At 46.9% G+C, this 14,816-nt stretch overlaps 1 protein-coding gene across 2 annotated transcripts in view; it reads right to left on the bottom strand.

The window, feature by feature from the left end:
* The window catches only part of AFAP1L1 (actin filament associated protein 1 like 1), an 80,458-nt gene extending 73,141 nt beyond the window's left edge, over window positions 1-7,317 (bottom strand). For both annotated transcript variants that reach the window (XM_049874032.1, XM_049874034.1), the window contains exon 1: window positions 7,202-7,317. In XM_049874032.1, coding sequence (XP_049729989.1) covers window positions 7,202-7,217 — 16 coding nt within the window. In that variant the 5' untranslated portion in view covers window positions 7,218-7,317. The remainder of the gene's footprint in view (window positions 1-7,201) is intronic.
* Window positions 7,318-14,816: the final 7,499 nt, after the last annotated feature.

Here is a 14,816-nt window from a genome sequence, read left to right as displayed (position 1 = left end):
CAAAAGGCCGGAGGTTTGGAACCACCTAGAGGCGCCCTGGAAGAAAGACTTGGCAATCTGTTGTTAGATGCCATCAAGTCAGTTCCAACTCACAGAGGCCCTGTGTATAACAGAACAAAACACTGTTTGGCCCTGCACCACCCTCACAATCATTGCTGTGTTTGAGCCCACTGTTGCAGCCACTGTGTCAATCCATCTCATTGAGGGTCTCTCTCTTTACCAAGCATGATGTCCTTCTCCAAGGACTGGTCCCTCCTAATAAAACATGTCCAAAGTACATGAGACAAAGTCTCACCATCCTTGCTTCTAAGGAGCATTCTGACTGTATTTCTTTCAAGACAGACTTGTTCATTTTTCTGGCAGTCCATGGTATATTCAACAGTCTTCACCAACACCATAATTCAAAGCATCAATTCTTTTCCAGTCTTCCTTATTCATTGCCCAGCTTTCACATGCATATGAGGCGACTGAAAATACCATGGCTTGGGTCAGGCGTACCTTAGTCCTCCATGAAACATCTACTTCTGAAAAATCAGCCACTGAAAACCCTATATACAGACTGCAGTTCTACTCTGACACACATGGTGTCGCCATGAGTTGGGGTCGACTTGACAGCAACTGGTTTAGTTTTTTGGTTTTATTGGACTCTAAAATCTATGTTTTTTGCCATCTTCGGCAGAGGGTATGATTGGAAGTGAGACTGCAAGCGGTGAAAGAAGTGTGTGGGAAGGAAAAGGAGGCTGGGAGAGCTGACCAGTTATTACAGACGTTTGGCTAGGAAAAGGAGGAGGAAAATGCTTTGTGTGTATGTCTGTTTGTGTCTGTGTGTGTGCACGTGCACATGCGCCTGTGTGTTCATGTGTCAAGATGGCTTCACCTCTTTGGTTAGTTGCAAGTTTTTCAGAAGAGTAAGAAGGCTGATGGCATCCAAAAGCAGGATTATTTTTCTAGGCCAAAGATCAGAATGGAGTAATGATAGGCTCTTGGCAGAGGGCGGGGAGGGAGGAACTTACTTGGCAGGACGCTCACTCATGTGAAAAGGGAGGTTTGAAACTGATATTTGAGGGAGAGGCAGAAAAATCCCCAACTAAAATGGAGAAGCCAAACACCATAAAGGCTGAGTGGGACAAGGAAAGGGAAGTAGTGCCCGGTGATCGGCAAAAGCTTCCACAGGGAAGAGAGTAAGGTTAAGTCTTGTGGCCCCACATGCCTACATGCAAAGCTGGTCCACCAGAGACAAGACACTATCATCTTGAACAATAAAAATGTTATTCAGTGAAAAGCAGAGCATCAGATCATTTCTTGACTTGCCCAACAAACACTATGATCTCCCAAAGAGATCATAGTGAATGCAGCAAAAGACACTCCCATCTTGGGTGGAGCTGTGAAATGGAAAAGAAAGGAACCTTGGGGAAATCAATCACTTCATATGAGTCAGGGAGGTCAAACCTTGGATACCAAGAAGGCATATATATATATATTTTATCATACTTTAGATGAAGGGTTACAGAACGAACTAGCTTCTCATTAAATAGTCGGTACACATATTGTTTTGACATTAGTTAACAACTCCATGACATGTCAACGCTCTCCCTTTTGAACTTTGGGTTCCCTTTTACCAGCTTTCCTGTCCCCTTCTGCATTCTACTCTGTGTCCCTGGGATGGTATGCCCCTTTAGTCTCTTTTGTAGGCCTGTCTAATCTTTGGCTGAAGGGTGAACTTTAGGAGTGACTTCATTACTGAGCTAAAAGGGTGTCCATAGGGCATACTCTAAGGGTTTCTCCAGTCTCTGTCAGGCCAGTACGTCTGGTCTTTTTTTGTGAGTTAGAATTTTGTTCTACATTTTTCTCCAGCTCTGTCCAGGACCCTCTATTGTGATCCCTATCAAAGCAGTCAGTGGTAGTTGCTAGGTGCCATCTAGTTGTACTGGAGTCAGTCAGTCTGGTGGAGGCCGTGGTAGTTACAGTCCATTGGTCCTTTGGACTAATCTTTCACTTGTGTCTTTAGTTTTCTTCATTCTCCCTTGCTCCTGAAGGGGTGAGACCAGTGGAGTATCTTATATGGCCGCTCACAGGCTTTTGAGACCCCAGATGCTACTCACCAAAGTAGAATACAGGACGTTTTCTTTATAAACGGTGTTATGCCAGTTGAGCTAGATGTTCTCCAAGACCATGGTCCCCACAGCCAGAAGGCATATTTTTAAAAAATCAGAAATAATTTAGGCCCAAGACTTCAAAGAGAAGATGATTCAAGAAGACTGGAAAGTTCACAAATGCAAAATTGGGATGATATAACCATAATCAATCCAAAAAACCCAAAACCCACTGCTGTCGAGTCGATTCCGACTTATAGCGACCCTATAGGACAGAGTAGAACTGCCCCATAGAGTTTCCAAGGAGCACTTGGTGGATTCAAACTGCCGACCTTTTGGTTAACAGCTGTAATACTTAACCACTACACCACCAGGATTTCCCCATATCAAGAGGTATGAATAAACAGAATAAGAAAAAATGGACACATCAGCATGTATATTAGTATTTTATCAGTCACTCAGAAATGCCAGTTGAACAGTGGTCCAGCTACTGAAGGTCAGAGATGGATTCCCAAGAGACAAGCACCATGAGGATACAAAGAAGATTATGACATGGCCCCTCTGTGTGAGTTGAACACAAAGTTGTCTAAGTCAGTGCTTAAAACAGAATGAGGACTCAAAAAGCATCATCAGAGTCAGACCAGCTTGTAGAAGGACCAAATGAAGTTCTATACAGTAGTTTTATTACATTGAGTCTGATAAAAAAGATTATAATTATTACAATAACCAGTTGTCATTGAGTCGACGCCAACTCACGGTGGCCCCATACACGTCAGAGTAGAACTGTGTTTGATAGGCATTTCAACAGCTGAGTTTTTGGAAAGAGATCACTAGGCCTTTCTTCCAAGGCACCTCTGGGTGGACTTGATTCTCTACCTTTTGGTTAGCAGCTGAGCGCGTTAATCGTTCGCACCATTCACAGGCTCCAATAAGTATAATGGCCGGCAATTATTGAATATGTTCCGAGTGCTAAGTATCGCTTGAAGAACTTTCTATGTATATCTCATTTAATATTTACAACAACCCCAAGAAATAGGTGTTATCATTATTTGTATTTTATCCTCACATGAGAATGGAGAGTTATTTAATTTGTCCCGGCAGAAGGTCGTATCTATAGCCACTGGGCTTACCTGTGTGTTAACCTTCACCAATGACTAATTCCCTCCGTATAACATTCATGAATTGGGAAATCCTGCTTGAAGGAATTTCACTATAATATATGTGATCGCTATGTTTGTTGTTCTGTCATATAGTCCCTGCTTTACTACAGGGTCGCTACGAGTTGGAATTGACTCAAGAGTGACAGGTTTGGTTTTGGCTTTACTAACGGGAGACACATATTCTGTTAGAGAAATCCCACTGCCCACTTGAGTCAGTTGACTTTCATGTAGAGCTTTTATGCTGTAATTGTTATTAACATCGGAGTGGTGCAGCTGAGGTATGATGGAGGACTGGAGCAGGAAGATTTGGGGTCTAAGCCCTGCTCTACAGTTTAGTTAGGTCACCTGCTACCACAGAGGCAGTTCAGCAGAAAGCTTAATATCAGGGCTTTGGTGCAGACAGAGCACTGCCTCTCACATGGAGACTGTGCAAGTTAATGGTAGCAATCTAGCTCTGCCAAGCTCGCTTTCCTACGAGGTAAAGATTAACGACAGAACCTACTTACAGCCCCCGCCACGCCATTTGCTCCCAGAGAAGGCATGTAAGAAGCAGAGTATGGTACTTGGCACATGGTAAGTGCATGATGAGTGGTGTAAATGGCTTGCGTTCAACTACTAACCTAAAGGTTGACGGTTTGAACCCACCTAGTGGTGCTGTGGAAGAAAGTCCTGGCAGTCTGCTTCATAAAGATAACCAAAACCAAACCAAATTCAGTGCCATTGAGTTGCTTCCGACTTATAGCGACCCTATAAGACACAGTAGAACTGCCCCATAGAGTTTCCAAGGAGCGCCTGGCGGATTCGAACTGCTGACCCTTCGGTTAGCAGCCGTAGCACTTATCCACTACACCACCAGGATAACAGCTGATAAAACCCTATGGGGCAGTTCTACTCTGTAACACATGGGGTCACCATAAGTCAAATCAACTCAATGGCAACTTTTTTTTTTTTTTAATCCTGGGCATGATGATCCTACCCCACATAGTTGGCATAAGGTTGAAAGGAGACCTGCCCTTTTTAACCTTTTTCTGATAACAGAAATGAGTGCTCACCTCCTTGGCGGCAGGGGACAACTAAGAAGATTCATTGGAATGATTTTTGAAGTCTCATGTTTCCTCTAAAAAAATGCATACAGACCTTGCATTCTAATCCATACTATATCCAAGTTTGCTTTCATTCACAAGGTGTTTGCAATTATTTATCATGGTAGAAAACTGAGGATCTACTCAGACAACCTGGTTTTGTGTGCTCCAGCCACAGGACCTCCCTACGCGCATTCTGAGACGGACTCTGCAAATCACAAAGAACACCTCAGAAGTGAGGCCTGAGTCATAGTCTCTTTTTAAAAATCAATATTACTATTAATCAGCTTGAGATGCACTACAGAGTGTGTTTCATATTATTAACTGGCCGAGTAGACCACTGTTAGTGAGTTCCTGCCATGTGCCAGGCACTGTGTCAGCAAAATGATCACAAGAGATCCACTCCCTGCCTTGGTGGAGACTGCATCAGGCAGGGGAGGGAGACACTACACAGACTTTCTGATAACCAACTCCAAGAGTAATGACATGCAGTGCCAAGAGCCGCGAAGGAGAAGGAGAGTGGGCTAGGGAAGTCTGCAACAGGAGAGTCAGAAGCCCTAGGATGTTCTGAGCACCAACAGACTTTCAGGAAGTCTGGCTTCCCAGGAAGACTGGCTTCCCGGGAAGACTGCTCTGGCGGCAGCCTCCTGAAGTGGAGACCTGGGTTATTACGCATTTTTAAAGCTAAGTGGATTATTATCACCCTTGGTCTGTATAACGGTTCCTGGGTAGCACAGTTTTCACTTTATTAACCTAAAGGTTGGTGGTTTGAACCCACTCAGTGGCACTGAGGAGGAAAGGCCTGGTGATCTGCTTCTGTAAAGATCACAGTCAAGAAAACTCTTTGGGCCAGTTCTACTCTGTCACACGTGAGGTCGCCATGAGTCGGAATTGACTTGATAGCACCGGGTTTGGTCTTGGTTCGGGTGGTCTAGGTCACCATGAGTTGGAATTGACTTGATAGCACCGGGTTTGGTTTTGGTTCCGGTGGTCTGTATACGGAGGACATGGTCTGTTTTGCACAAGACTGGATGGGCCTAGGTATGGATTTGTATACTGGGAACCAGACAGGGCAGTATTCGACAACTTGCAGTGGAGGAGGGGCTTTTTGTTTTACATGTATGATGTGGGTGGGGGCAGGACCAAGGGACATTAAAAGGGCCTCTTAAGGAGCTCTGGTGGCGCAGTGGCTAAGCGCTTGGCTGGTAAGTTGTTAAACCCTCGGCTGCTAACTGAAAGCTCAGTAGTTTAAACCCATCAGCTGCTTCGCGGGAGAAAGTGTGACAGTCTGCTTCCATAAAGATTTACAGCCTTGGAAGCCCTGTGGGGCAGTTCTACTGTGTCCTGTAGGGTTGCCATGAGTTGACTCGCTGGCAAGAGGTTTGGTTTGGTTTTGATTTCTTCTGTCTGTTTTTCCTCCCTGGTGGGTGAAGGTGTATACTCTTTGCCAACTTGCCCAGGAGTCAGTTAACAGGTGACAATTGCTTTACAAATTAGAGCCTCAGTATCCCAAGAGCCAAGAGGAAACCCCATGTAGTTCCTGTCTGCCCTTCTGCCCCTAAGGCAGAAGGTATATGCAGTAATTTGTGTTGGGGCTGCTGCTGGTGGAGAGGTTGCCCCCTCCACTCCCAGGACTGGAACTGGAAACCAGACATACCCTGCGGCCCTCTGAGCTCCTTAGTAGCTGTACTTGCAATAAGGATGAAGGGGAGGTGACCCCCACACCTCCCAAGCACTGGCCCCTGCCCCCAGTGCCCTGGTAATTGCTTCCACACTCCTGGCCACTCCTTTTTCTCCCCTTGCAGGCTTCAGCATAGTAAACATGCAGATGAGGAAAGGGTGTAAGGTTATTGTGGAGTCGGGGAGGAATTTCCCATTAGTCGTGATAATATTAGTTATAATAATAATAACACTTCTCATGTTGGCACAGCACTCACCAGTTTACCAAGTGTCTACACCCGTGATCTCCTTGGAAACCACTGGCCAGGGTTAGGACCCTGGTGTTTGATTCCCAGCCTGACACTGTCCCCATGTTCAAGGAGGCCACTTCTTTACAGAGTGCCCATTGAGATTTCTCGATCTACTTCAGCTGGACTGCCTCATGAATGCCCTTCCTTTGCTCATGTCAACCCATTTCCGCAGGCTCCAAGTCCCCACGGCTTCTGTGCAATTTCTATCAAATGCACCCGTCACCTGAAAGAGTCCAGCAGGAAGCGGCCTTGGAGACCATCCAGTCCAACTCTATCGCTAACCCAGAGAGGGAAAGGCCCGAGCCAAGATCACACTGCTTGTCACAAAGAGAGCCAGGGATAGGATCCTGACACACATCTACACACCCACACCCACACCCACAACACCGCTCACAGAGCCCCTCCTTTCTACCAATGCTTAACATTTGGTTTTCTGAACCCAAGGGCCAAATCCTGGGTTCTATTTGTTTGAGAGTGGAAGCTCCTAACAGGCAGCTGCAAATTTCTGTCTCTCGCGCAGGAGGTGCTTCATACGTCGGGGTGTTTGGGAGAGTAACCAGTGAACCTTATTCCACCCGCCCAGAGGGGAATAGGGTGGGAGGAGCTCCCTGTCCTCTGGAATTCTGCGGAGATTCTTCTATGAAGTTAAGAATCTCTGCGTGAAAACTCTAATTCTACACACCAGAGGCGACTCAGCCCGGGGACACGAGGGTTTACCAGACACCGTGGTTGCCCCGTCAGCAGGAGGCACCTGCACACAAGCACTGGGTCTTCCGCTCCCCGAGCCCGCGCCCACTCGGCCGCTCTCAGCCCCAGGCCCGCCGTCCCCCTTGTCTCCGGCCGCAGATCTCCGGGTTCGTCCTTCCCCGCCCCGCGCGGCAACAAGTGCTTCTTACCCCGGCCGCGGTCCATGGCGGGTCACCCGGACGTGAGGAGCCCAGGCTCCGGGGGCTCCGGCGGGCTGGCGGCGGTGGCGGCGCGCGCGCTGCGCTCCTCAGTCCCGGCCCCGCGGCCAGCGCGCTCCGCGCGTCCCCTCCCCCCGACAGGATGCTCGCCGGGCGCCCCCGCCCCGCCCGCGCCCGCCCCTATACGCCACTCCCGGAATAGGGCCAGCGCAAGCCTCAGCCCCCTGTGCCGCCGGGGGTGTCCCGTGGCTAGCACACGGCCGCGCCACGCCCTGCCGCACCCCCTCCGCACCCCCTCCGCGGGGGGCTCGAGGACCCCCGACTCCCTTCAAACGATTTGGTTCTCGTGCCGCCTGTGCCGTTCTAGTCCAACCAAGGCTTTGCTTGTTCAGCTTTGCTCGCACTCCACTAGTGATGGGGGCTCACTACTGCACTTCCCAGCCCCTTCCATCTTCAGATGGTGAAGACGGTTATAAAGTGTTTTTTCGCCAATGGAATCAAAATCCCTGCAGCTTCCCCCCATTTTCTGGCTTTGAGTTTATCTTCTCCATTCGACAGGTCTTTCCTGAGCACCTTCTAGTGTGAGGTGCTACACTGGAGCAATGTTAACAATAGTGTGAAAGAGGAATAAAATCATCATCATAAATATTTTCATGAAGAAAACCACCTAGGAAAGGGAGAAACAAAAAGAGAGGATTGCTGAAAGGTGAGGAATGGCTTGGTACACTTTCCATTTTTGGTGTTCCCTGTATCTTAAAACAAAAAAATGCCAAAACAGGGATAAAAATTGTGGAAATTAACACTTTTAGCGTACAAAATACAGTGCAAGGTCAGCGTGCTTTTGCCAAGATAATTACAGGATATAGAACACACACTGTTGCAGGCAATGTGGTCTAGTAATGAAATTTAAGTTTAAAGTTGTGTGGAAGATGTCAACTTCTTTCATGTCATCAGTGTATCTCTGTGAAAATCCGTTTAACTTATTGGTAGACAATATCAAACGTGTAAATGTGAAAGCCTTGATAAAATGAATTTCAGGTCCAATTGTCCTAGAAACTCCTTTCCTTCTTGATGGGCTGGGTGCTGGGTTTTCAGTCAGGACTAGACCACTCCTTTGCTTAGAACATTCCAGCATTGACAACACCTTGTGCAAAGGCACAGAGGCCAAGAAAGGGCCTAAGAAAAAGCATTCCACACTTTCCCGAGCTGGGAATATTTTTCTTCATTGCTTATGGGCAAGCAGAAATCAACTCTGTCTTTGCCAAATTGTATCAGTACTTTGTTTAGTGTATGTCTCTGTGTGTGACCACTTGGAGGAAGTGTGGTGTAGTGAAAAACCAATGAGATTTTGAATCCAAAAGCATGGGCCTTAGCTCGTGTTCTGCTACTTACTGAGTTTCTAGCTTTCAGTCTACGAGGCTTGCTTGCTCAGTTGTGCTATGGGAAACCTCATACTGACCTTGCGGGGGTATTAGGAGAGCAAATGAAATGATGATACAAACCCATTTTATAAACCATAAAGAGCTATAAAAATGTGAGCCATTATTATTTTCCAGATTCCTCTTTATTCCTGCCCATTATTCCAATTTGAAAAGGTCAGTTTAAATTCTAAAGCAGGCCACCAACAGTTTACAAATGGATTAAGTTCCAAAAGTTCATTGTTTGATCTCTGAAGCAGTTGGAAACTGGCCTACTAATACTTTTTAAAACGTAATATTTCATTTGATATAAAAAAGTGTAAAATGTTACTACGCGAACACAGCTTGAGGCTTTTATAGAGAATTTTTAGAGAACTTTCAAGGACTTTGGAAGTTTGTGTGGATATTTGGGATAGAAAAGTCAAAAGGAGAATTTTTATGTGTCCATGGAATAATTTATGGTGTTGAATTAACTGAGGTGTGGTCTGGGAAAAATGTAAAAAGTTGAGAACACAGTCTGCCCAGTTCTCCTGAGGATTAACAAAAGATATTTACCTATGATGTCCACTAGGTGGCGATGTTGGCTAAATTGACTAAGTACAGCTTGGTTGATGTAAAGGCAACTGAATGTGATGGAGAAGGGAAGTAGTAGCACATAAATAGCTATTTATGAGTTTTGGACAAGGGATAACTATATATTTTGTGCACTCTTCCTTTAATGAGAATCTGTATTCACCATAAAAAGCATCCCCACTGTTTATCAGTTCACTTAAGCAATACTTACTGCACTCTGTGCAGAGTCTGGAAACCCTGGTGGTGAGTAGTTCAGAGCTATGGCTGCTAACTAAAAGGTCGCAGTTTGAATCCACCAGGTGCTCCTTGGAAACCCTAGGGGGCAGTTCTACTCTGTCCTTTGGGGTCGCTATGAGTTGGAATTGACGGCAGTAGGTTTTTTATGCAAGGTCCTATTGGGAGACCTAATATTAAGTAGGAATGATCTCATTCTCAAGGAGTCTATAATCTCGTAGAGGAAATACAAATGTAAAAATGATTTTAATACAAATTAGTATGTGAAAAGAATCAGAGGAGAGAGAAAGTTCCTAAAAGACAAAGCAAGAATTTCTCACTGACCATAGAGACTTGTTGGATGCTGTGGCAATGGAGCAGGGTAGGATTCGAACATGAAACGAGGAGAGAAAATTACAGGCAAACAGTGAGGTCAAAGACGTAGAGATAGAAAACCACAATCTGTGTCTGCAAAACAGTTTGGTTTGGCTAAATTGTGGGATGTCTGGTGGTAAGCATTGGGAAAAAGATAGGAATGGAGGTTGTTGATGTCTGGTTTTCTCCTCTTTCCAATTTTCTGTTGGAGTGCAACTCTCTGGCAAGGATCATTGCGATCTGCCTCACATCCCTTTCCTTGATTTTGTGATTGGTACCAAGTTTTCCAGGTTTGCCTTGGGCTTGTCTAAAGAATCTGTGTAGGGAGCTCCAGCTCTGTAAAAAGCTGTCAGATTTGGTCCCAGTGAACAATACCAGGAAGAAAGCTTTCAACTCCCTCATGCTCCCGGTCTTGTGAAAACAAATTATAATCCTTGGTCTCATTCTCAGCTTATCAGGTGACCTGGGAAGCCCTGGGAACAGAAAGAATAATTTGGAGGATAAAAGTTCAGTGAGGGAAACCTGCTGTAGCCTTTTAACCTGTCACCTTGCCTCCAGGGTCTGCTTCAACCAGGGACACCAGGGTGACCGCCCCATGATCCCAATCTGACCATGTCATTTCCCCCTCAAAGATATTCGATGGCTCTGTTTTGCCCTCAGGCTAAGTCCAAATTCCTTATTATGGCATTTGGGATCTCTTCTTCACTAAGCTTCAACCCACTGATCCTCAGGGTCCCAGGAAGAGTAGGAGGTCCCAGGAAGAATGGGAAAGCAACAGGTTGGGATCTGGGTTCTTGAACTGTCTCTGCCACTGTGTGAATCTCAGTTCTTCCACTGGGTCTCCAATGAATAATTTTCATCTCTCTTTACCCTCCCCGGCCCCCCGCAGATTGTAAGAAAATTGAGGGCAGGTGCTGTGTCTTACACATTCCAAAATCCCTAGAGCCTAGCATGGTGCCTGGCACCTAGTAAGTGGTAATAAAAATTTGTTGAGATCAGTGGAGTCCCTGGGTGGTACAAATGGTTAACACTTGGTTGAGGTTTGAGTCCACTCAGCAGCACCTCGGAAGAGAAGCCTGGTGATCTACTTCTGAATGGTCATCACAGTCATTGAAAGTTCTACTCTGACACACATGCAATCGCCATGAGTCAGTCAACTCAGCGGCAGCTAGGGTAAATCGGTGAATAAATGCTCAAGGCTTTTGGAGGCCTGCTATTTTGGAATTCTACTAATGTATGTGACCTCCGCTGGAGATTGAGTCATTTGCTTACTTATTTGCAGAGGGAAATGAGGCTGCAATGGAGGAGTTCTGCAGGAAATGCCTTTATGCTCCCTAGCCCCACTGCGTGAGGCTGTGGACCTGCAGCCCAGCCCACAGGGCTTCTCCCTTGGCTCAAGGCCCAATCTCCCATACTTCTTTGTGGAGGGTAAGCCGCAGGGCCCCTTGCTCGGGTCTCTGCCCAATGTCGGCCGTTGGATGAAAACTTCTCTTGTTCCACTCAGTACAATGTCACCATTATAGCCCCTATCCAGGGAAATGACACATGCCTGCTGGTCCACCCTGAGCCCCGGAAAGGAGATAGAGATCTGAGTGGTGGTTGCTTGGATAAAGAGTTTCATGGATGGATGAAAACCCCTCCTTCCTGAGCACCTTCAGGTTCCTGCTCCAGGGGATGGGGCTCCTACCTGCACCCAGGTCAAAGGGTTCAGCTTCCCCAGCCAACAGAGCCCAGTACACTTGTTGTGTCTGCAGGAAAAAGAACTTTTGTTTTCATGCCCAGATATAGCACCCCCTCCCTTCTGGTCCTTCCCCCAGGAAAGGGCACCTGGGCTCCTTAAGGTGTCCCTGGGTGGTGCCTGTGTTAATGAACTCAGGTGGTAACTAAAGGGTTGGAGGTTGGAGTCCACCCAGAGATGCCTTGGAAGAAAGGCCTGGCAATTCTGAAAAATCAGCCACTGAAAACCTTATGGAGCACAGTTGTACTCTGACACACATGGGATCTCCAGGAGTTGGAGTAGGCTTAACAGCAGCTGGTATGGGCAGACTCCTTGCTCCTTAAGTGAGGCTCACATGCTGAAGTGCCGGCAGGGCCAGGCAGGGTGGTGTGAGTGAAGCAGGCCAAGGAGGAGCAGGGACAGCAGCAAATCAGAGCATTCTTGCCCCATGCAAAGAGGCCAGTAGCCAGTCCCCTCGGGTCAGTGTGGCCAGTGGGAACATGGGCCTGGTGTGGCCAGATCATCAGATTTTCCAGGACAACCCAGAAATCCAGATTTTAGTATAAAACCTCTTGATTGAAAAATGTTGGGAACTAATTTTAATTGCTATAGAATATTGCAGGAGCCAGCTAAACTACCCCTGTGGGCTTAACCTGGCATACAGGCCACCCAAGTAGAAGCTGAGGGAAATCATCAAGCAACGAAGGCTTCTGGAGGGTTTGTCCAGCTGGGTACCTCCACCCGGAGGGCCTGAGGCAGGTGCCCAACCCCGAACTGTCAGCATGGACTAACTCCCTTCTGAAAGACTAACTCCTTCTGTGGCCTGGGGGCTGAGGCCAGACTGCAGTAGTCTGAAGTGGATTTCATAAGGCCAGGGCATGAAAAACTCTGGAATTGAGAGGAGCCTTAGAAAGTAGCCAGTCTGTGGAAGGACCCCAGAGGATATGGCCCCCGGACTCTCTATTAGCCCAAAACTAAAACCATTCCCGAGGCCAACTCTTCAGACAAAGATTAGACTGGACTATAAGACATGAAATGATACTTGTGAGGAGAGTGCTTCTTAGCTCAAGTAGACACATGAGACTATGTGGGCAGCTGAGAAGGCAGAGGGGGACAGGAGGCAAGATGAGAAGGCAGAAGGGGACAGGGCTGGTTGATTAGACACGGGAAATCCAGGGTGGAGAGGAGGAGTGTGCTGTCACGTTATAGGGAGAGCAACTAGGGTCACGTACGAATGTGTGTATAAGTTTTTGTATGAGACACTGACTTGAATCGTTAACTTTCACTTAAAGCCCAATTGAAAAAAAAGAAAGCCAGTGTGGTCTCTTCATTTGTCAGATGGGGAAACTGAGGCCACAAGTGGGGAAGAAATCTTGCCTGAAATCATATAACCCATTAGAGCCAGAACCAGGAGTGGTGCTCAGCACTCCAGACTTGAAATACAGAACCCAGTGCCCCCTCCCCAGTCCTCCTCCAGCTACCCCTCTCTTCAGCTTGTGTAACACATTGGTGATGCATGAGAGTTTGATCTTCAGCCCTGCCTCTGTGCAGCTAACGGCATGATCTTTAATTTCTCTGAAACTCAGGTTCCTTATCTAAAAATTGGGCTAATAACACCCCCCTCACACCATGGTCATGAAGCTTAAATGTGACTGTGTACAGAGAGGGCTTGGCGCTGTGCCTGGCACATAGTAAGCGTTCTCCAAATGCCAGGTGGCACTCCATTTAGGGACATGGTGTTGTGCAGTGGCCAAGTGCATGGGCTTCAGGGTCAGATATGCCTGAGTTCAAGTTCAGCCTCTGCCACATACAGTAGTGAAACTTTGAATGATTTACTTATCAAGGACTTAATTTCCTCATCTGTAACATTAGGGTAAAAATGGTACCCAGAGGATTAAATGAGATAATATATGTAAAGTGCTTAGCTCGATGCCTGCCAGAAATGTTCATTATTATTGTAATTGAAGTGGGCTTCCTCTGAAGACGTTGTCAGATGCTTACGGAAACATTAAGGGCTACTATATGGCCACAGAGCCCTGGTGGTGCAGTGGTTAAAAGCTATGGTTGCTAACCAAAAGGTTGGCAGTTTAAATCTACCAGCTGCTCCTTGGAAACCCTATGGGACAGTTCTACTCTGTCCTATAGGGTAGCTATGAGTCAGAATCGACTCATCGGCAACAGGTTTGGTTTGGTTTTTGATAGGGCCACACACCCAGGCTGCCTTCTGCAGGGAGTTTTATGTGAACCAAACTATCAGAAATGCAATCCATTTTGCCAGGGCCCTGCTTTCCCTTGGGAACAGCCGATATTCCTGGCTGGGAGCACGATCAGGCTCCCAGCTCCTGTTACCCACAGAGTCTGTGAAGAAGTGGCATTTTGTATGACTATATGCATTTTTAAACATTTAACTATGCTATGATTTTTCCAGAAGGACAAATTGCTTGGGCCAGATGGACAATTTCTCCTGGTCCAGGTGGACCAGCCCGTCTGTGAGAGAGGCAGTCACACTTTTGTATGACAACGGATTCTTTATCCACAGGGCGGCTTTGGAAAACAAGAGGCTCATGGGTCCAGGTCCTATAAGCGCTTCCAGTGACCAAGCGAGGCAAATTCATACCCCTCCATGGACCCTGGTGGCATAGTGGTTAAGTGCTATGGCTGCTAACCAAAGGGTCGGCAGTTCAAATCTGCCGGGCGCTCCTTGGAAACTGTATGGGGCAGTTCTACTCTGTCCTATAGGGTCGCTATGAGTCGGATTTGACTCGACAGCACTGGGTTCTGGGTTTTTTCCATGCATCTTCCCTGCACTTCCCCAGTGATTGCCATGTCCTATCATGCACTCACTTGGGGGCAAACGGCTGCATGACTTAAATTGCAATCACTCTCCCTTACCCAGAGAGCAAAGGTATGCATGGGAGACTCCACTGGCACCAATAACTGCACTCTGGGATAGTGTATATGTTACAGCTCCTTTGGTGGTAAGTGGCAGAATCAACTCAAACCAAGTAAAACCAAAAAAGGCAATTTATTGGCTCAGATGGTACCTGGGAAGTTGAAGAAGTGAACCAGACTTTAAAACAAGCCTGGATCCAGGAGTGCAAACAGAGCAGTCGTTCCTTTCTTTTCTCCATTTCCCGGACCCATCATCTTCGGTTTAGTCTTCATCGTCAGGTGGTCTCTTCCATGCTACACACACAGCTCAGGCCTGCAAGTTCTTAGAGCTGGAGCCACGGGAAAAAGGTGCATCCTTCCCTGTAGTTCCAAAGATGGCCCCTAGGGGGCACTGAGAGCTTGGGTAAAGCACATGAGC

The sequence above is a fragment of the Elephas maximus genome, chromosome 2 (genome assembly GCF_024166365.1).
Source record: "Elephas maximus indicus isolate mEleMax1 chromosome 2, mEleMax1 primary haplotype, whole genome shotgun sequence".
Taxonomy (NCBI): Eukaryota; Metazoa; Chordata; class Mammalia; order Proboscidea; family Elephantidae; genus Elephas; species Elephas maximus.
This window is presented reverse-complemented; position numbering and strand designations above follow the sequence as displayed.